The sequence below is a fragment of the Typopeltis vanoorti genome, chromosome 13, assembly GCF_054136105.1.
Source record: "Typopeltis vanoorti isolate ZY-2024b chromosome 13, IOZ_Tvanoo_1.0, whole genome shotgun sequence".
Taxonomy (NCBI): Eukaryota; Metazoa; Arthropoda; class Arachnida; order Uropygi; family Thelyphonidae; genus Typopeltis; species Typopeltis vanoorti.
Genome location: NC_143561.1, coordinates 30890716 through 30914088, shown reverse-complemented (window position 1 = coordinate 30914088; position 23373 = coordinate 30890716). Strand labels below are relative to the sequence as shown.

Below are 23373 nucleotides of genomic sequence, written 5' to 3'. Positions count from 1 at the left end.
TCAAGCTGTGGCCATGGACATCATAGGTCCACTCCCAACTAGCTCTAAGGGAAACATACTTCTTATAATTGACGTTTTCTAGGTTTCCCGAAGTCACAGCTATTAAGGACCAGACTACACAAACAGTGACAAACAAGTTATTTAAATTAATCATTTCAAGGTATGGAACCTCCAAACACTCCTCAAACTTCAGCTGTGAAGTTCAAGCCTTGATGTCATGCATCAATTGTGTAAATTGTTAAAAATGAAAAAGCTTTTCACTACTCCTTATCACCCCCAAGGAAATGGAATGTGTGAGAGGATGAACCGACCCCTGAAGCAAACTCTATCCAAACTTGCGAATGACCATTTATCAAACTGGGATAATTTCCTCTCACACACCCTCTTTGCCTGTAGGACAGCCCTACATGCTGCTATAAGGGAAGCCCCCGCAGTGGTTTTGTATGGTTTTGAGCCACTATTTCCCAGTGACTTCAAAGACTCACATGCAAGCTCTGGATTCCCAGACATCGACGACTGCCTTAACAATATGATTGCCAAGAACAAGATTGCACATGACCTAGTAGCAGAAGCCAGTCAAAACAGTTCACAAAAGGCTAGGGCATATGCAAATAAATTGAGAAACTACAAGGAGCTAAAACCTGGGCACTTAGTGCTCCTAAAACAACAGCCTAGTACAGTGGTTCTCAAAGGGTGTGCCCTAGAAGATTTCCGGGTGCGCCCTGTGGTATTCCAGAGAAATATGTGTCCAGATATAAAAATAAATATAGTTACTCTATTATACCTTTTCATTACGGATATACCGCTCTTTTTGTCAACACATCATTATTATGTTAATTAACAGCGGTTTTTCTTGCAAAGAGAACAAGAATATAGTTTATTCTTGTTGTGTATATTACTTATTTTAAAAGTGTTGGAAGTGGATGTTATGTGCATATTACTTAATTTCAGATAAATACACCCAAATAAAATGGATAGATTTCTCAAAAAGAAGCGTGATATTGAAGAATCAGATTCTGGAAATGAGCAAAAGTTAAGTGTAAGTAAGAAAGCAAAATCGCAGCCTACTCGCAAATATAATGAAAGTTATTTAAGCTTTGGTTTCACTTGGACTGGAAGTGAAGATCATCCTTTGCCGCTATGTTTAGTATGTGGATGTAAAATGGCAAATGAATCATTGCTTCCTAGTAAATTGAGTAAACATTTTAAAATTATACACTCTAATTTACAAGATAAATCTGTAAGTTTTTTCAAGAGATTGTCTGAACAGCAAACAAAAGTGGCAAATTCTTTTAAGTATAATGACTGTTTCTGATAAAGCTCAAATCACTTCTTATCAAGTCTCAGAACTGATAGCAAAAAATATGAAAGATCATACTTTAGGTGAGTCACTTATTTTGCCTACATGCAAAAAAATGGTCATGACAATGCTAGGAAATGAAGCAAAAATGAAAATAAGCAAGATTGCTCTGTCCAATGATACAGTTCACAGGCGTATTATAGAAATGTCTTCTGATATCGAGAAAAATGTATACAGTAATAAACTTCAGTATTCAAATTTTGCATTGCAAGTTGAGTCAACAGACATTACCAACAAGGCGTAACTCTTAGCATTCGTCTGTTTTATTAATGAAGATCAAATAGTAAATCAGTTTCTTTTTTGCAAAGAATAAGTGTGTCTACAAAAGGTGAGGACGTTTTTAACATTTTGAATCGCTATCTTGATAAATGGCAGTTAACATGGAAGTCGTGTGTAGGCATTTGTACAGATGGAGCCCCTTCCATGGTAGGCTGTGTTAAGGGCCTTACATCTTTTGTAAAAAAACAAAATGAGAATGTTATCGTAACTCACTGCTTTCTTCATAGGAAGGCCTTGATGGCAAAAACATTGGGAGAAAAATTAAGAGAAGTTTTAGATCAAGTTGTTCAGATGGTAAACTTTATTAAAACAAGACCTGTCAAATCGCGTTTATTCGAAAAGCTTTGTATCGATATGGATTCACAACTCAGATGGCTGCTTTTACACACCGAGGTGAGGTGGCTGTCAAAGGGGAAAGTACTTACCTGAGTACACGAGCTACGACAAGAACTTCTTGTGTTTTATGAAGAGATGAAACAATTACATTTTTGTAAACCGCCTTCGGTGCGAATTTTGGATTGCCAGGTTACAGTATTTGGCCGATATATTTCAGCAGCTCAATATTTTGAATACTAGCATGCAAGGGAAAGAAGAAAATATTCTCACATCCACTGACAAAATGAAAGCGTTTCAGAGAAAACTACAGATTTGGAAAAGAAAAGCTGTTGAAGGTAATTTGGAAATATTTCCATTGGTAAGTAACACTTGCATAAACGAAATACTTCCAATAATAGTTGAACAGTTAACAAGTTTAGAAGAAAATTGAGTTCTTATTTTCCATCACTTAACACTGAACAATACGATTGGATTAGAAACCCATTTATGGAAACTTCAAGTGATTTTGGTTTAACATTAACAGAAGAAGAAGAACTGGCAGCTATATCCACTGATCATGGATTGATGATTAAACATAAGTAATTGTCTCTTGAAGCCTTTTGAATTTCTATAAAAGAAGAATATGTGTCAATATCTAAAAAGCTTTGAACATTTTACTACAATTTTCAACATCATATTTATGTGAATTAGGATTTTCTACCCTCACCGCAATTAAGTGTAAAAAGAGAGGAACTCTTCAATGTATTAACGAGGAAATGAGAGTTTGCCTTTCAAATATATGCCCAAGCATTGAAGCAATCGCTAGGACACATCAGGCTCATGTTTCTCATAAACACAAGAATGAATAAACTTAAGGTATGTTTCATTTTATTTTATTTTTTTATCGCATTATTTTTTTTCTGTAATACCTGACTTAATTATTATAACATATTTCTCAGAAATTTGTATATAGTGCACGCACCTGCAATTATTTGTAGGATTTTAAATGTGCCCCAACTTTAAAAGTTTGAGAACCACTGGCCTAGTAACAAGAAAGGGGGAAGTTGGGAAAATGTGGAGAGGGACCCTATGAGATTATCGAAAGGACATCCCCAGTGAACTTCCGAATAAGGGCATCAACAGGACGTGAAAGGACACTAATTGTTCACTCTGACCGATTAAGATTATTCAAGAACAGGCCTGACCGATTGGTCTGCCTATGAGATTTGCTAGAGAGGGTATGGGGGAAAAAGAGGAATCACCGAAGAGTGAGTAATTTCAGAAGATACCAATGGAATGGAACTCCCAGTCACGAAACAACCAAGACGCAATTAGCGACCGAGAAGGAGATTTCTGCTCTGAAGAAACACTCCCATACTACAAATATAGGAAACAAACTGTCCCTGATAATAAGAGCAGTAGAGATCTGAATGAGAAAGTAGAGAAGGATAAATACACAAACCATGATGAGGAATTGGGTTTTGTTCAGATGAGATATAATCTGAGACCTCGAAAAAAAATAAGAAGTCTGGATACTCTACAGGAGTGACCTGTATGGAAAAATTTTTTTCAGTGGAAGAGTAAACCTTTGTTAAAATTTGTTGAAATATTCCTGTTTCATTCAGGATTTAACATAGTCTGCCATTCCCTGAGCCAAATTTGCTCATCAGACAAATAGTAAATTATTCACTTACTGATATATATTCCATAATTATAAAATAATTGTATGTTCTAATAGTTGTTAGTTATTTATCCTGTACGAATTCTTTGTGGAGTATATATATCCCATGTGAACTGTGCACGGAAACTCGGAACTTAGTCCGTTTATGTGGACCGTTGGACCAAGGACATAGCCAGTATAACAGAAATTAAGTGCTGTATGAAATTATGAAGTTATCTGCCAGCACACATTTTTGCACTAGTTACTATGTCGAGCTAACGGAGATCCACGAGGCAGATTTTGGTGCGAAGAAGGGAGGAGGAGACGTGCTGTTGAATAAGAGGAGAAACGAGGCACGAAGAATAGAACCGGGTTAAATAGACAAGGGAGCTCTCTGTTTTTCTCTTACTCTTTTGCAGGCTCTTGTTTGTATCCTGATTCTAATTCCCTCATCTTGTAATTGTGAAGGACGAGAGGCATGATAGGGATTGCCAAGGAATCCTGAAGGATAGTCATTTTAGAAGAAGCAGGCATGTATTCCCGAGCCAACAAGATCATTATGATGAATCTGGATCATATCAAACTAAAGTGACCTAAGAGAGAAAGCTATTGAGAAACAAGGAAGTGTTTTCCAGAACACGTGATAATAGGCAAAGTATATAAACCGTCCCGGTAAGGAAATCCTTTCTATGTCTTTTGTGGATGTAATTACAATAAAGAGGAAGTGTATTGCCTTAATGACAGTTCAAGTTTAAACGTGTGATATCTTGAAGCTTTTTCCAAGAGAACGTGATATAAGTTAGAAACTGACTTATTAAGAATTACTGTAATAAATTAATAGAACTTTTGAATTCCTTGGAGTGTATTTAGAGATATGTGCTTTGTATATACTGAATGGCTAAGCAGAGTCGACAATTGAAGTATATTGAATTGATAACCTTTGTCTAAAGATTGTGTGTAGAAACTCTAAGGGTAGAAATCTATATGTTAAGAATTTAACAGTGCTGAGTATACTCTACTGTGAAGTTGCTATTGTCTTAATAAGAACTTCTTTATTTCATGATCATTTTTGTCATGTTTAGATCTTCTTTGATTAATGTAAATTCATGAGTTAGTGTATTAAATGTTTTTATTTAATTTGAATCTTGTGCTTGCCTGAGTTCATTTCATTGCACTGCTCATTTTAACAGTTCGGATCTAAGCGGGAACTTTATTTAATGTGAAAGTAAGGAAGGATTAGAGAACCACGACTGCTATATAACTTAAAAGTAATTTCTCTAAGGAAAGTCCTGTCTTATTTAGATTACTGTAGCATTGTACTTGCTGATGACTGATTCCTTAACATTATTCTTACAACCATGGACACAGAGTGACGCAGTTAAATATAAATTTTCTTTGTGTTCGAAAGTGGAATCAATCAGAAGAAAGAACTAGGAAATTACTGACCTCATCGATAACCTCCTTATTGTTTTAGCTCTTGTACAGTATTACCCATATAGAGATTAGGCCTAGATTGTCTCGTGACTGAATAACAAAATTAAATTGAAAAACTGCATTCAGGCGAAACAGAACACACAATGAAGAAGAAAGACGTCAAAACAATAGGATGCCAGGACAAAATCTTAAAAATCTTCTTCTATCTAAAGAATAGGGCAACAAAATTAACTTGCTTTAATCAAAATCAAAAATTATGCAGCTTCAAACCACTGATGATTTCACTCGGAATATCCAAATAGGGAGAATAACAAGCCGCACATCATTCAGGGTGGAACAAAATGCTCAAGCAAAATAACAGTTCAAAATTCTTAAACAGGTCTATTCCAATGCTAATATCAATCTGTTTTTTTGTCAGCCAACTGCTCACAGAATATTTCTGGAATAATCTCAGAACTTCATTTTTATTTATTTAATTTTTGTCACACAGGATGTCTTTAGGTTAAGTTTTAATAACATTTGAGTTTTTTCAAATGAACAAGACATGTTTTAAGTTGAAATAGTGTAATGAATGTCATCACTCTACTTAAAAGTGATCAAATTCGTTTCCATCATTAAGCTGCCTAAAATGACAAAACAGAATTTCAATGGCACTTGAGTTTTTGCAAGTTAATAGTCGCAGAAACAAGCAAGGTATATTTCAATTAAGAGCACATTCACTCTTTCGTAACACACACACACGATACTGTATTGTAAGAAGCTTATGCAAGATTTTGTGTTTTTCTGAAGCTTTTTTTTCTTCTCCTCGCATATTTTTTTTTTTTAAAAAGGAAAACTTTACATAAAGAGATGAAATAAGATCAATCAATAATATTCCACATTGCCTATTCTATTCATAATAAACAATACTTTTTAATTTTTTTAAATATTTTAACACTTTTGATTGAATTCGTGTGTTCAGGTACAAGAATTTCTCATCTGAAAATTCATGTTTTCTAAGAAAACTCCTTAATGTCTGCAATATCACACTGTTATAACTGTATCCCCTCGCTTCCTATCACAAATATCAAAATTCAATTTGGGAAACCCATCCCTTTCATCATTTGAGAATACTTTATATCCTTAATTAAGGAAAATCAATTTAACCCTCCAAATGGCCATATTGATGAAATATACCAAATAATTTATGCTTTGTATTCATATGAGTTCAATTTGAGATATCCAAATGTTATTTCAATATCAATGGATACTTTGCTTCCATGTATTTAATGATGTGTAAACACATCATGGCCAAGTACAGTGATTAAATAACACAATTAAAACTAAATGGATATCCATTAATTATGTAAACGTGCAAGGGTCATTTCAAAAATTCTGAACACCACATACAAGGCCTGTGGGATGATGTGATAGTTTCAACCTTCATGCCAGTTTTTGCAAAATAGAGAAAAAAAAATCTGCTTTGTGTTGGATATCATGCAATGACCAGCGTATGTCATTCCATGACACATATTGATATGTGTGATCTTATGGGAAAAGCATGGACAGCAAGTGCACCTCCCCCCCCATATAGTCCTGGTATGGGTCCTTCAGAGTTTGATGAGATTTCTGCTGAAGTAACTCCAATTATCAAAATGATCAACAAAAAACGTTCCCTGACAGAAATACAAGATTTACCCAAATGTTGGGCAACAAGTAATAAGGCAGAATGTATATTATATTGAAGGCCTATTTGTTAACTACATGTTTGGTACAGCAAGGCCTTCAATATAATCTACACTGAAGAATTTCTGAAATGACCCTGGTATCTGTACCTCTATTTATATAAATATATATCGCTATATATAAAAATTATTAAATAATAATTGCTACAGATCACAAGATTAAAAGTATTTAAAGAAATCTAAATAATTACCAACACTTTCATATCAGCATTTAAAGATAATATTGCTGAGGTTCACTATAGTGAACCTGTGGAGACCACAGGTGTAATTTACTATAGTAAATTTCCTTTAGAATAGCCATGGGGATTTCGACAGTAGTAGTTTTTTTAGTAGTTTGTTACAGTGAGTGAGTTAGTCATAAAGGTGTTTGCTATAGTGAAAATGAACTGTATAGACAGTATCTATCAAACTAAGTTTAGTGACTGCTAAGAACAATATATTTCAAACTGATAATACCTTCATAATAGCCATTTTTATTCATCTCTCCTCATAATCCCCACTAAATATGTTTCAACATATACACGATACACATACTGAGAAATGTGCCAAAGGTCAAGCTTTACTGCCACTCTGTAATATAAAGATTTCAAAACGTTCAAAAGTGTTTTTTTTTTGTTTTTGTATAAAAATTATCAGGCTCCATTCGTTTTTATTAATTTTTCAAGACAGGAGAAAATCTCAGGAAATCTATATCCTCACATAAAACTCAAGGCCCTTACTTCATTTTAATTTCAAAAAACATAGTTCTGAAACTATTATAATTACCATATTAAAAACATAATCCAATTACACATGGATCCTAGTTACAGAAGTTATAAGATGTTCTTTTTATTTTGCAATTCTTACATGAATTTTCTCTTCCTACTATTACAACTACTACTGATGTATTTTTTAAATATGCTTTAATTTTGCTCTTCTATTACATATCAATTTACATATCAGAAATATATATCACTATAAAAAATGCAACATATATTCTTTAAGAAATTATACATAATTATGAAATAAAAGTTAAGCACAGTTACTGCCAATTCTTTGAACATTTTTGCAATGCATCAAATTGTCTACTTAATATACAAAACTATCAAAAAAAAAAAAAAAGGAAAGAAAGCATGGCTAGTTTGAATTGCCTATACAAGATGTGACAATTAAATTCCTGGAATGGCCTCGTACTATCACAGATGTGGCAAGTCAGGTAGAACACTGACTGTGTATGTTTGAACATGTCTATGCTACTGCTTTGATTCTTAATTTTATTTAGTTTTTATTCTTATTATTATTATTAGTGATTCTTAATTCTTAATTAGTAAATGAAATTTAGAACAGCACAATTAACATTAAGTTTTGTGCAAAGTTAGACAAAAGTGAAAATGAAACTCTAGACATGTTGAGTGGTTTATGTTGATGCCATGAAAAAAAAAAAAGTATAGTGTATGTGAGTGGCATAAGAGGTTTAAAGGAAGATGTGAGAGACGAAAAAAGAACTGGATGACCACAAACTCAATCTTTAGGACAAAGTTCATCTCAAATTCAATGCACAAGGTTAACCATTGAACCAAGGATATGTGAAGCTGTTCATAAGAAGAGACCTGAACTTTAGCTGACCAACTGAATCATTCATCATGATAATGCCTTTGCACACGATGCAATGTAATGTAAGCCATCTGCAAGTTTCCGGCTAAAAAATCAATCACAAAATTGGACCATATTCCATATTCACAAAACTTAGCCCCTTGCAACTTCTGGCTGTTCCAAAAACTGAAGAATACCTTGAAGGGAGGCAGATTTTCTAACATTTCAAGCATCATGTCATGACAGTAATAAAAAAGCATTCCAGAAATGTTTTGAACAATGGCAGCATCATGTAGCTAAGTGCATTGCTGTATACAAGGAAATTACTTCGAAGATAATAGTAGTCACTAGTCTACAGGTAAGCAAATATACTTTTTTACATGTGCATACCAGGAATTTGTCACACCTTGTATTTACCATTTACAATAATTAAGCTGACCACTCTTTTTTAAGTGTTCACTACCAGCCAGTGATTCACCAATTAAAAACGCTGTGATGATGATGATGCTTTTGAACTGAACAGATCTGATCTTATGAGAATTCTTTAAGAAAAAACATGAACAGGAATAATTTGTATACAGGTAAATAACTGAAGACCAATCACAGCTGCTACAGAGAACATCATGGAACAGAAACTTAACTGAGGCCAGGAAATTAGCTGCTAATTATATGGATTGCATAGGGATTACATACTGAAAATGTTTTCACATAAAAAACTGTGCTTCGTTAGTGTTATGAACATCAGAATTAGTGCTGCAAGTGAAAGTTTGAACTAGGGGTTTTTTTTTTTTTTGATGACTTCCTTTATCTTTTGCCAATTACTTTTTGAGATACAAGTTACTTCATATATATATAAAAAATACGGGATTTTTATTTTATCAATTTTTTTTTGTAAAAAAATTCAAATATCCTAAAATATCCAAGTAAAACAAAGCAATATAAAACTAAATATAAAGAAATTTAACTGTTTAAAAACATGTAAAAAACTCATCCAAATCTTACTGCAAAACATTTAACAATCAACTGTGTATATATTATATACACGTAAAAGATGGCTAACTTTATTTCTTACTACTGTCAAAATACTTCATCTAATGAACACTAAGGGATATAAACTTATTACCCTTGTATATTTCTTATCATGTGAAATGAACTCTTCAAAATATCGCACCTCTCAAAACTGTTAGTGACACAGCTTTTAGCATCCTAAAGCCTGTATTTCAAACATCAGGGCAGGTATACAGACACCAAGGAAGAAATTTTTCTGGATTGGAAAAAGAGCACAGTAGCCTACAGATCTGATGCAAAAACTGAGCAATACATGGAAAACACCAATGAGTACATTACTCTCATTTGCTCTTGACTGCTGAATAAGAATGTTCTTTGTAAGTGTAAAGAGAATGCAAGTCTTATTCATTGAAAGCATCCTTCTACAACTGCTATACACACATTGTTATCACTGTAAAGAAAAACTATATCATGAGTGCTGATCTGCTAAAGAATTATACATCGCCTATTCTTCTTCCACCATTCTCTCCGCCGTTGCTTATCTGCTGGGGGTGGCTGATTTCTAAAACAAAATAAATGAATTTTTTTTTAAAAAATTACAAACCTGCATTCATACATAATTTTTTAACATAGTATCTGACAAAGCTTTAACCACAGTACCGGATAGGTATAACATCCATAATTACATGGATGCAAAGTGCCCACTGAAGAGTCAATATAACCTTTGGATATTATAGAAAAATGATACGGATACAAAGCAGACATTTTTGATATATTTGATCTATTAAAACAAAGGATCTTTAAACTCAGAATCAGCATGCTACAACCACAATTTCTAACTTAAACTTCCTCAGAATATGCATTGTATATCATGAAGTTTATCCTGATGTGCAGGATACATTAGGATAAATTTCCACAAAGTAAATATTTTGTGAATAAAAATATAACTGTGTAGATAATACTTGGAGTTTATCATAATGAATCCAATGTATTATTCAGAATTATACAACTCAATAGTCTACATATTATGCACTCTGTTTTTTGAATTCAGTGTGTTACCAACCAACAATTTGGCTTCATGCCTGGTAGATCAACAACAGATGCTTTTGGGTTACAGCAGATGATGGAAAAGTTTCGAGAGAAACAACGGGAGCTACATCTGGCATTTATTGATCTGGAGAAAGCATACGATAGAGTGCAAAGGCAAGAATTCAGGAGGTGTCTGAGGAAGAAGAAGGTTCTGGAGAAATGTGTCAGGTTGGTGCGGGAGATGTACAGAAATGTGAAGACAAGTCTTCGGACCTGTCTAGAACAGACAGAAAGTTTTCAAGTAACAGTTGGCTTGCATCAAGGGTCAGCATTAAGTACGTTTCTGTTTAATATTGTGATGGAGGTGGTGAGAGAAGATGCGCCTTAGACAATGTTGTATGCAGATGACATCTTGCTGTGTGCAGATTCAAGAGAAGAAGCGGGACCTAAACTGGAAAGATGGAGAAAAGTACTGGAAGACAGAGGTATGACACTGAGCAGATGTAAGCCAGAGTATATGTGTTGCACAGTGCCGGCAGCCAGGAGACAGATCTGGAGTTGGAAAGAAGTGTCATCAGGAAGGTGAGGGACTTTAGATACTTAGATTCAACAGTGGAAAAAGATGGAGGAGCTGAGAAGGAAGTGGGATGAAGGATACAAGCCGGTTGGAGGAACTGGATGGAGATGGCTGGAGTGTTATGCGATAAGCAGGTGCCGATCAATCTGAAATGCAAAATCTATAGGACAGTAGTGAGGCCAGCTATGACGTATGCTATAGAAACTGTGGCCCTGAGGAAAAATAACATCAGCAGGATGGAAGTAGCAGAGATGAGAATGCTTAGGTGGATGTGCGGTGTAACCAGAAAGGATCGTCTGAGAAATGACTATGTGAGGGAAAAACAATGAAAGTTACGAACTTAGGAGCGAAGATACAGAAGGCAAGGTTGAGATGGTTTGGTCATGTGATGAGGAGGGAGGACAAATATGTGGGAAGAAGGGTCATGCAGATGGATGTGCAAGGAAGGAGGAAGCATGGGCAGCCAAAGAAGAGGACTTGAGGATGAAGACCTTGGATGTGGTGACAGCCCAAGACAGGAGGATGTGGAGGGGACTCATCATCAACAGTGACCCCACTTAAGTGGGAGAAGCTGCAGAAGAAGAAGAAATGTGTTACCAACCATAACAGCATATAAAGTGATTGTAAAACAACATATAAAATACTAGCACATAGATCACTGCAGAAAACTTTCAATAACAATCATTTACTGATGATTACTGGTACACTTAAGCTGAACTTACTGCTCACATGGAAACATAACACTACATGTTAAAGAGTCATGATAATTATATACTATAAATAGAGACTTATCAAACAAGTATACAACTTGTCAACTGTGGTACAAATTTCAATTTACAACAAAAGCTACTAATGGACTAGGCAAGTCAACCCTGCCTTCTTGAGGTGTAGTCCATTTTCATCAAAAGGGATCTAAGTACTAATGGCAACCATTCCCATTAATAGTGCCGAGTTGAAGGAAACATCAACTAAACCTATTAGGTGACAGATGACTTTCACTGCCCACTGAAACACTACCACCTTGCTTACTGGGGATCAAGTGGATGATACTATACAGGTCATCAGAGCCTCCTTCTGGACTGGGAAAGCATAGTATACAATGTGCTGGCAGTCAGCCTGCAGAAATTCTTTATTATCATAATATATGGAACTGAACCCAATAGCAACACATTTAGGAGACTCCCCAATAAGGTGACGAGAATCCCGCTGTCATCTCCACTGCCAGAATGTGCCTGGTAGGAGACTGTACTGGTATAGAGGGTACATGTTATAGTATGGTGACCAAATTCTCTCTCTCTCTCTCTCTCTCTCTCTATATATATATATATATATGGTCAGCATCTAAGAGTATCTCCCAAACTGCACGCTTCTCCCTGTTCTTTTTCTCATCATCCATAAAACATTTAACATGACAGTAAACTCTAAGAGGTATAGTGTTACTGTGGTTAAAAAAAAAAATCAATAAACCTTAAACAAAAAAATTTTTCCACATCCACTTCAACATCTGGGGCATAAATTTGTGGTTTTAAACCAAACAAAAAATTATTTCTATAACAACCACAGACCACCTCAACTGTTCTGCATTACACATGATTTCTTCCTTTTACAAAGGCAGCATACAGCTTTTGTGTATATTCCTTGTCAGAGGAGGCTGAATACTGAATCTCTTTCACAATTTATTTGACAGTATTAATTCAAAACAAAGAATAATCACAAAAATAATAATTATTTAACTTATTTGCTGATCTTCTGTGGTTATTACTGTATATCCAGTATCTTCAGATCACAAAAACAATTTGTCATCATCATCATCATCATCATCAAATTCCTGCCATGTACCCTCAAGGGGTGTACAGGATAGGACAGTACTACATAAAAAAATTACATCATTACTAACTTCCTATCTACAATTTTCCTCCAAATCAGTCTGTTACTTGTCAAGACTCCAACATTATCAGATCTTATATTTCTATCGTCTAAGGCACTTTGTACCGTATCAATCCACCTATATCTTGGTCTTCCTCTGGGTCGTTTTCCTGCCAACCAGGCAGAGAACACTTGTTTTGCTAATCTTTCCTCTCCCATTCTATTTAAGTGACCATACCATCTGAGATTAGCTCTGTTAACGCATTCCTGGATGCTGACAATGTCAAGTTCTTTCCTAATATCCTCATTTTTAATATGATATTGCCATTGATGCCATCTGTTCACGCCTCTAATCTTTCTCAGGACTCTCATATCTGCGGTCTCTAGTCTTTGGTCAAGTGTTTTACTTCTGACCCAGCTCTCAGATCCATAAGTTAAAATTGGTTTGAACACAGTCTTGTATACAGCTAATTTAGTGTTCCGACTAATTTCTTTCTTATTCCATATGAATTTATTCAATTGACTTCCCACGATACCAGCTTTGCTGATTCTGTTGTCTATTTCTATATTTAGTTTACCATCTTCAGTAAAAATTGTGCCTAAGTAGCTGAAATGTTTTACTTGTTCCACAGGTTCTCCATTCACAACACAGTTGACATTTTCAATGATTCTGCCTATTTTCATTGTCTTTGTCTTTTTATTGCTGACCTTCATACCATATCTATTACAACAGCTATTCAATTTAGTCAGAGAATCTTGCAGACTTGTAGCGGATTTATTTAGAAGTATAACATCATCCGCATAAAGCAAAGAGCTGACATTAACATCTCCAATTTTGATATCAGGTTTAATACCACATTCCTTCATAATGTGATCCATATAGATAATGAATAACAGAGGGGATAATGTACATCCTTGTCTCACACCAGATTTAACATTAAACCATCTTCCTGTACTTCCTTCAATTCTAACTGCTGACTCACAACTCAAATAAAGACTAAGTATTGCTTGATATAATGCCCCATTGACACCATATAACTGCAGCATATTGAATAGCTTCTCTCTTGGCACCTTGTCATATGCCTTTTCCAGATCGACAAAACTTAAATACAGATCTTTGTTATATTCCCATGCTTTCTCGACTATTTGTCGTAAATTGAAGAATTCATCCTGACAGCCTCTATTTGGCCTGAATCCAGCTTGTTTTTCACCAAGCTTTTCTTCCACAATTCTTCTCAACCGTTTCTCAAGTATACTTGCATAGATCTTGGCAGGAACACTCAGTAGGGAAATACCTCTGTAATTCTCACATTCAGTTTTATTTCCCTTTTTATATATGGGTACTATGAGAGCTCTACTCCAATCATCGGGAATTCGTCCCTCTGTCCAGGCTTTCTGAACTATGCAGTGCAGCCACTGTAAGACTCTTATACCACCATACTTCAGCATTTCTGGTCGAATATCATCTACTCCTGCTGCCTTTCCACATTTCAAACCTTTGATGGCTTTTTCTACTTCAAGTATGGATATGTATTCCAGACTGCATGCCTGGTCAGTGTTTTTTATCACTGTGCTGTCATCACTGCTTGTTTCATTTAGCAGTTTTTCAAAGTAATTACTCCATACTTCAAGGATATCTTTTTCTCCTGTTTTCATTTCACCTTTATCATCTCTAATTCCTTTTACAGCACTCTTTCCTCCATTCCTAAGCTTCTTCAACAACCTCCAGAATATTTTGCCACCTTCTTGATATTTATTTTCTATATTCTTGCCAAAGTCCTCCCATGACTTTTGTTTAGCTAGTTTTACACACTGTTTAGCTTTCTTACATTTGTCTCTGTATTCTGTAAGAGTAAAAGCTGACTTATTTGCCAGGAACTTTTGATATGCTTTCTTCTTTTCCTTCACTGCCTCTTTAACTTCCTGTGTCCACCAGGGAGTTCTGATTTTTTTATCTTTGCACACAACCTCACCACATGCCTCTCTGGCAGAATCAATCAATGTTTCCTTCAGAGTTTGCCACTGAATCTCCAAGGTTTGATTCCTGTTCTCAAACTCTTTCATTTTCTTTTCAATAATATTTCTGTATTTTAGTCTACAGTTTACATCTGAGAGCTGCTCAACTTTTATTCGCTTTAAAACTTTCTTACATGTTATTCTTTTCAATATGAAATTCAATTTTATCCTGCTCAAGACTAAATAGTGATCACTTCCAATTTCAAATCCTCTGTACACTCTGGTGTCCTGCACCAGGGAGAAAACATCACTATCAACAATAACATAGTCAATGAGACTTTTCTTATTCCTAGTAATAACATAGTCAATGAGACTTTTCTTATTCCTAGCCTCTTCTCTCCATGTGAATTTGTGCACATTTTTATGTTGGAACATGGTGTTAGTAATAACCAGTCCATGTCCTGAGCAGAAATCCAACAGATATTTGCCATTATTATTAGCTTTGCTCTTTTCTCCAAATTTTCCCAAAATATTTTTGTATGTCTCACAATCATTTCCTACTCTACTATTTAGATCCCCAACAAGGACCAACTTTTCCTTTTTCATTGTGTCAGTTGCTTTTTCTAAAGCCTCAAAAAATTCCTCCACTTCTACCTTAGTAGAACCTTCTGTGGGACCATAGGCACAAATAAGTCTCATTGTCCAGTTCCCCATTCTCATATTTGCCCACATTACTCTACTTGAGACTGACTGCCATTCAAGAAGCTTAGCCTCGTATTTTGTGTTGAATACTATGGCTAATCCTTTTCCTTGATTGTTATTGCCTGAATATAACATTTTGTATTTATTGCTCAGAAAGATCTCACCAGTTTTGGTCTTTTTTGTTTCAGTCACCCCTATTATGTCGATCTGGTACTTATCTAATTCCTCAGCTAGCTCCATTTCTTTTCCATTCAGGCTTCTTACGTTGATAGTACCGATCTTTAACTCTGGTGATGTTGAGTTGGGGTTTGTTTTCAGATTTGTTCCAGTAGCTGACTTTTCGCTGTTCGCCCTGGTTCCCTGGCGAAAACAACGGGGGCCTTGTTTAACCGGGCGACGCCCCAGCCGGCATGAAATTTTGTCATGTTGTACTCACAGTACACAAATAGCAACAATTTGGTTAACAGAGTTTAATAAAATTGTAACAGACCTAAAGTCCTAATTGGCATCATCTATCGTTGGATAAAGAGAAAGGAAGAAATAAGTATTAATTTGATCTTAAAATGACTGTCTCCTAGATATTTGGTAAATTGATACAGCCACACTTGGTGAGGTTTGGAGAATGTTTTAAGGCTGCTGATTCCAAAAACAATCTCTCTGACTTATGACTTCTGTGTAGTACTTTTGTCTTTTTCCATTTGATCCTGTATCAAAGGATATCCAAGGCATGGATGGTTTGTTAGCCCCGACTTGACATAATGATAGTGCTGAATGTATTATTTTATGTTCTCCAAGGTGGATGTCAGCAGTTCTTCCTGTCTATCCGTAGTAAGCCCGATCCCAAGTACAGGACACTTCATACACCCTTGGATGTAAAAAAGGAGAGAGTTTATCCTTAAGTGAATGGATGAGAGTTGCAAATTTGATATATGGTTTAAATATGGTGCAGAGCTGATATTTAATAAGTACTCTAGATATCTTTTCAGATGTGCCCTGAATGTATGGAATGGTAAATTTTGCTGTAGTCTTGAGTATGAGGCAATGAAGAGGATTTCCAGGATGCATTCAATATTTTGTCTATTCTCTGGGGATTATAGCCATTGGCTAAAAAAAAAGTGTGATGAAAGTCAGCAAGTTCAGTGGTAACAGCATTGTCATTGGAACAGATAGCTCTGGATATGTAAACTAGTTTTTTAACATACCATACTGCCGAGCTGGATGGTGTGATTGTATGTGCAAATATCTCCCTGTATATTCAGGTTTTCTACAAACAGAAAATGATAATGAACCATCAGGAAGGCATGTGACTAGTATATCTAAGAAGGGCAGACAGTCATTTGTCTGGACGAAGTGGCCAAATAGCAAACACAACATAACATAGACCGTTGGTTCCCAAATGTACCCCCAGGGGTATGTGCTGGGCCGTTCAGGGGTACACGAAAAATAATCAGTAATGGTGGAAAAACAAGTAAAGTAAACAAAATGCAAAATGTTAGTTATGGAACAATAAATGTTAAGTTTGAATCACCCTATTTTAAAAACAAGGGGTACAATTTATAGAAATGGGTTTAAAAGGGGTACACAAGTGGAAAAAGGTTGGGAACCACTGGCATATCATAGACCAGTGGTTTCAGAGTAGCTGTATTCATTGCTTGGTTTTCTTGGTTTATATGTAGAAATTTGCAAGGGGGGAGGGCATATCTGTCCCATCCAGTTGTTTGTGTGTATTCCCTTTCTATGCAAAATAACCAGCATGTACTGTAAATGTGAAAATTATTCAAATATATCTGAGGAGAAATATGACTTTAGCAAATCGGTTAAACAGTACACTGGTTAATAGTGAAATAATATTGAAACTAATCATTATCGAAATAACTGAAACCTGAACTTTTAAAATATGGTATTTGAACATACACTGCTTGGAAAGAAGTCAGTAAACACCATGGTCCATGGTGGGAGGAACAAATAGCCATGGCATTCACCTTAATAAGATGTAGGACCTCCTTTCACTGTGATGACTGCAGCATTCTTACAGGACATGCTTTCCACAGCCATATGATAGCAATTAAAAATTTGGACCATTCTTCCTGTAGGCATGTAATGAGATTCTAGACTGTTATGGGGGGGGGGGTCCATTGACCTCAAACCAATGCTCCAGTGCATCCCATAGATGTTCAAAAGATAGAGATCACAGCTCTGTGGAGTCCAGTCAAGTGTGTTGACAAACCACGCAGTTATAGCAGCAGCAGCCTCATGACGTGTTGCATTGTCTTGTTGAAAGAGACAATGGTAAGTTCCATAGAAACACCATAAAGTAGGATGCACTGCATATTGTCCAATGTTCACCTCTTGGAGTTCAATGTTTGTGGCACAAACAGAGGCCAAATGAGGAAAAACAAGAGCATACAATCGCAATGCCACCTCTGAATGTTATAGCTGGGATTATGCACTATGGTGAGAGACTTCACTAAGCATCCACCGCAACCTATACCCATTCATCTGCCCAGTAGAGACAAACAGTATTTGTACTCTGTAGTGTGATTCGTCATTCCATAACACAGCTTTCCAAGCTTCCACGTCCCACTGTACATGCTCTTTGCACCACTGAAGACAATACTGCATGTTGGTTCGTGGATAATGAAAGGCTTGCATATTGCAGTCTAATCATGGAAGCCCATGTTGTGAGCCTTGGTTCTGAATGTTTTTGGCACAGATTTGTGTTCCAGTCGATGGCCGGAACTCTAAATTCAACGTGTAGGGTGATAAATGACAGTTTTTATATATTATTCTTCGTAACCTCCTATTGTCACATTTGGTGAGTGCAATGGGTTGTCCACTGCAGGTAGCACTTGCAGCAGACTCCCTGCATGGGGGGTGGGGGGGGTATCTTGTTCGTGAATTTAAGGTATTCCATATATTCTGAGTGTTTTTACATGAAAAGGCTCGAGTTTTTTCACAGTTGTTTTTAGTCAGGAAGTAACTTTCTTCAGTAATTTATGAACTTCATTCTTTTGTGGGTTAGTAGGATCACAATCTATGATTTCATCATGTAGACCGATCTTGTGAAAGTTTGTGCATTTTGTTTTCATATTCTGTTAGACTCATAATCACAGATGCATTACCTCTGTCTGCTTTATTACAATATTGTTTTACTGTATAGTTCTTTTAAAGCACTGATTTTTATTTTGGGCATATTGTTTCCGGGAGGTATAGAATGGATTAAGATGTTGGCTACATCCAAATGAAAGTTATTGGCTATGGACAGAGGCAAGGTCATACATTCCATGTTCGAATGCCATTATTTTCTCCTTTGGAACTTGGCTAGTTGTAACAGCCAAGTTCTATCCTTGACTTAACATGCTGATATCTTCATTGGTTAGGGCTACCAATGATAAATTTACAATGACAGGATTTTGTAATTGTGGTCATCCCACAGCACTATGATGTTGGAGGATTTTGAATTTTTTCAGGTGCCAGCTTTTGACTTTTTTGAATTCTTTATCTGCCATAGCATCAGAGATGCTGACAAGGATTGCCCACAGTTCATGATTTAAAATATCACACAGTTTGACATGTAAAGCATTGATAACTGCATTTAATTTTAAACTGATCCCACTGTTAAACAAATTGATGCTGTTCATGTACTGTGACAAACAGTATTTGTACTCTGAAAATACCAGCAAATAAGCTAAATAAATATTATCCTTATTATTTTGTGCTGTGAATTAATACTCCCAAATAAATTAGCATGAACTGCTAGCACACAAACCTTTCTACTCTATAAATCTTGAGAATTTAAAGTCTACCAAAGATTCACAAACAAAACATACCACTCTGGCCGTTAGTCGAAGGTATAGACCAGAGGTGGGGAACCTTTTTAGTATCAAGGGCGAAAATTGCTAATTTAAAAACTTCCGTGGGCGACTGGAAAATAAAATATTTTTTATTTAAAAATAAATAAATTGAATAAAGTTGTCAACTGGTTAACTACAAGGCACTCGCAGGACTGCATGAGAAAAACAAAGTCAAAAGTCAATATGTTTTGACACGCGGGAAAATACCATGGTGGTAATTGGGAAGCAACCAATCAGAGAAAATCTGAACTTTGCCCGCGAGAAATGCTCCTGATTTCTTTTTATTTTAATGGCTGGTCTCGATTTGATGGTCGCCAGACATATGACGATCATATTTTATGTAATATAGTTATTTTTGATTTTGTATATTTAATTATTTAAATTTAAATAAATTTAATTATAATAAATTGAAATTATTATAAAATTTTATTTACATGTACATACGAGTACATCAGCAAAGGGGGAATTGAAATAGACTCACGGGCGAAATTTCGCCCGCAGGCGAGGGGTTTCCCACCTTTGGTATAGACAGTCCTAATTATCACCTAGCCAAGAAATTAGCGTCAACATTCAAGGAGTTGGGTAGGTCATTCCCCCTCCTATATCAGAAACACACAACACTTTATAAACATAATCAAAGACATTACATTAGAAAAAGATGATTTATTAGTCAGTTTTCACATCTTTGCCTTCACGAATGTCCCAATCAATGACACAATCCTTCTTTTAGAGGACAAATTCCCTCCCGGTATCATGGAGCTCTTCGTGCATGTATTATGTTCTGGTTATTTTGTGTGCAAAATGCTTTCTACCTACAAAAAGAAGGCACAACAACGGGCTCGCCATTATCCCGCCCCCGTCATTGCTAACTTTTACATGGAATATTTTGAGCAATGTGCTCTAGATTCCTCTCCTTTAAAACCCAAAATCTGGCTTAGATACGTTGACGATGTTCTCGCTATCTGGACCCATGGCTGCCAGACATTAGACACTTTCCTCGGCCACCTAAACAAACAACACAAATGCATACAGTTCACAATTGAGATTGAAAAGCAGAACACACTTCTGTTTCTAGATACACTTGTCCCATGTCTTCCTTCTGGCACTTTCCTTCACTGTTTACCAGAAACCAACACATATACACATAAACTCCTACCACTACCCAACATAAAAACTAGATGTCATTAATACGCTAAAAAACAGGGCTTTGAAGATTTGCTCCAATGAGCAAGCGCTTATAGATGAAGTTAAAGTTATCCACAATACTGTCCTAAAAAATGGTTACAGCCAAAATACTATCAACAAAATTCTCTACAAGACCTCACTAAAAAAACAAAGATAAACTAGACTACAATAAAACTATAACCATTCCATACATTAAAAGAACATCAGATAAAATAAATAGAATACTACAGAAATACAATCTTAAAGCCACCTTTAAACCTCGTGCAAAATTAAAGAGCTTACTCAACTCATCTAGAGACCCACTTCCTCTGTCGGCCCACCCCAGAGTATACCGTATTTATTGCACCTGTAATCTACCCTATATAGGGGAAACAGGATGCACAATTCCTATCAGACAAAAGGAACATAAACAACACATTAAATATAATAACTATGGTGAAGCTGGCCTTTCTGATCACTTGAATATCTGATGACCTGAACACTTTACATAGAATTACTAGAAAAGCACCAGTTGTTTACATCCCACTAAAACATGTTATGAACATAAATTCAAGGAAGCCTGTGAAATTCTTATCAACCACCCTAATCTTATGTCTAAAAATCCCAAGCATATGGAAGGTATATATTCTACCCACTTAACCTTTCTCCCTAAGAGTTGACTGTAAATACGACCATAAGTAATCCACAATCTTAAATCTAATATAACAATTGTCATGTTAAATTAGGACATCATAATTACTGTAAGAAAACTATCCACATGAAAGAATGTTTCTCTGAGGTTATCTTAAATAGAATATAGCTTTCATGTAGTTTTTAATTAAGTAATTAATTAATTTATTTTTTATTTGTATTTTTATTTATTTATTTAATTTTTTTTAATATTCTATTTTCACTAGAGGTCATATCAGTAGCATTGATCAAATCATTGTCTCTTTAGCATACTGTGTGAAATGTAATTCCGCTTGTCTTTGTATATATGTATATATTCCAGATGGTGACCTTAATATGAAGGTTGAAACGTCGGGAAATTAAAATAATTATTTATAACATGGTTGTAGAGTCCATAATTTATCTAAAACGAACTCTATAAATCTCCTTTTACTTGCCTCATTATGTCTGTTGTGTGTACTACTTCCCCATATCCGAAAATCACTGTGATCTCTGAATTCTTATTATTGAACCTTGATTTCCTGCCTTCTGACAGTGAAGTGATCATCATTGGTGACACAATACTGCATCTTTGCTTAATCAGTTATATTTCCAAGTTCACTTCTGAGGTGTCCTTAACAACATATCTATCATGATTTCAGATCATAATCTCATTCAGCTTTCATCTCTAATGGAGGGCATTCCATTAGAGATGAAACTTTTACTCCTTTTTGTCCATAGTCACATTACTGTTGTCCCTCTCTAGATCTAGATACTTGTAGTGATCATGTTAAAGAAATTATCCACATTGGAATGAGGACTTCACTCTCCACTTGTTTCAGAATTCCAGTCCAATATTCAAACCACATAAAGGAACATAAACATGGTTCTTTTGGAAAATGTATCAATCAGTCCAAGGGGAAAAAAAAAGTTGTAAGTGGCTTGAGATGCAGCCTACAATGAAGCCAGCAACAACTGCAAAACAATCAATAACAGGGTAAGTTGGAAATTTTTCCACTTGGTTATGCTATAAATTAAAGGTACCAAGTATATAATTTCTTGGTATCTTTATTTAACATGGTAAGTGATGTTAAAAAAAGGCAAATGTAGAAAGCTCATCTCATGTGCCAATGGTAGTCAATACCTTCTAGACTTACAAATGCCACTGGGCACAATTTCTGTTCATCTATGCTCCTGGTTATCTGTCTCTCTCTCTCATACCCAGATATTACTCTAACATCCTGGCATCATTCTTCTCATCCAACTCAAGCACAGATAACCAAGATAAATCACTTCCAACTATAACCAGAACAAAGTGCCACATCCTTCCTGAACTATTCTGTCAGAAAGACATCGATAGACTCCTGAACAATATGAATGCCAAAAAGACATCTGGTCTTTAGAGTATTTTACCTATTATGCTCAACAGATGTGCTTCTGAACTAATATCTTTATCATCTCAACACTATATTATACTCAGTTAGCATCCACCCCACAGTATGAAAGCAACCCATATACACTAATTTAAAAAAAAAAAATTAAAAAAAAAAAAAAGGAAATAAGTGTCATGCCATCAAACTATCAATTTACTCATTGTCTTAAGTAATAGAGAAAGTCAACAATAGCCAACTTCCACATATGAAGCATTGTCAACTAATTAGTGCCCACAGAATGTGGATTCTCTCAGAATCCACATCAGTCAAGCAAAATCTGCTAATCTTTTTCTTCGACTGCATCACCCACCTCTGGATAAGTACCATGGAAAGACTGAGAGAAACCTGCACTGTTGCACTCCACATTTAGGTATTTCATAGGATCTGGCATTATTAAAAGTTTCTCGGCAATCTGTCATCTTATGGTCTGCCAGCACCAGGGTTCTCTTAAGTTGTTCTCTCGCTCTCTTCACTACAGTTTATTTCTGAAAGATGCCTGCCTGATTCATTTTAGAATTTTCATACATATTCTTTTCAATATCTGAGAAATATCTGAATTTCTTAGTGATCATAAGAAATTCAGATATTTCTTAGGACTCTCTTACTTCACCCACACACCTCATATGCACAAATGACCTCAAACTCTATCCATAATTTTGCTTAATTCCGCACATTCCATTCTTCTCACTCATAAAACAAGTGCTTCCAAAACATAATTTTTGTTTCACCCCCCCGTCATAAAAAATGGATCTTAGTTCTTCTCCATTTACT

At 35.6% G+C, this 23373-nt stretch overlaps 1 protein-coding gene across 1 annotated transcript in view; it reads right to left on the bottom strand.

The window, feature by feature from the left end:
• Nucleotides 1-7802: 7802 nt before the first annotated feature.
• LOC150100026 (ras-related protein M-Ras-like) overlaps nucleotides 7803-23373 on the bottom strand; it is a 107633-nt gene continuing 92062 nt past the window's right edge. The window contains exon 5 of the mRNA XM_090402583.1: nucleotides 7803-9914. Coding sequence (XP_090258709.1) covers nucleotides 9839-9914 — 76 coding nt within the window. The 3' untranslated portion in view covers nucleotides 7803-9838. The remainder of the gene's footprint in view (nucleotides 9915-23373) is intronic.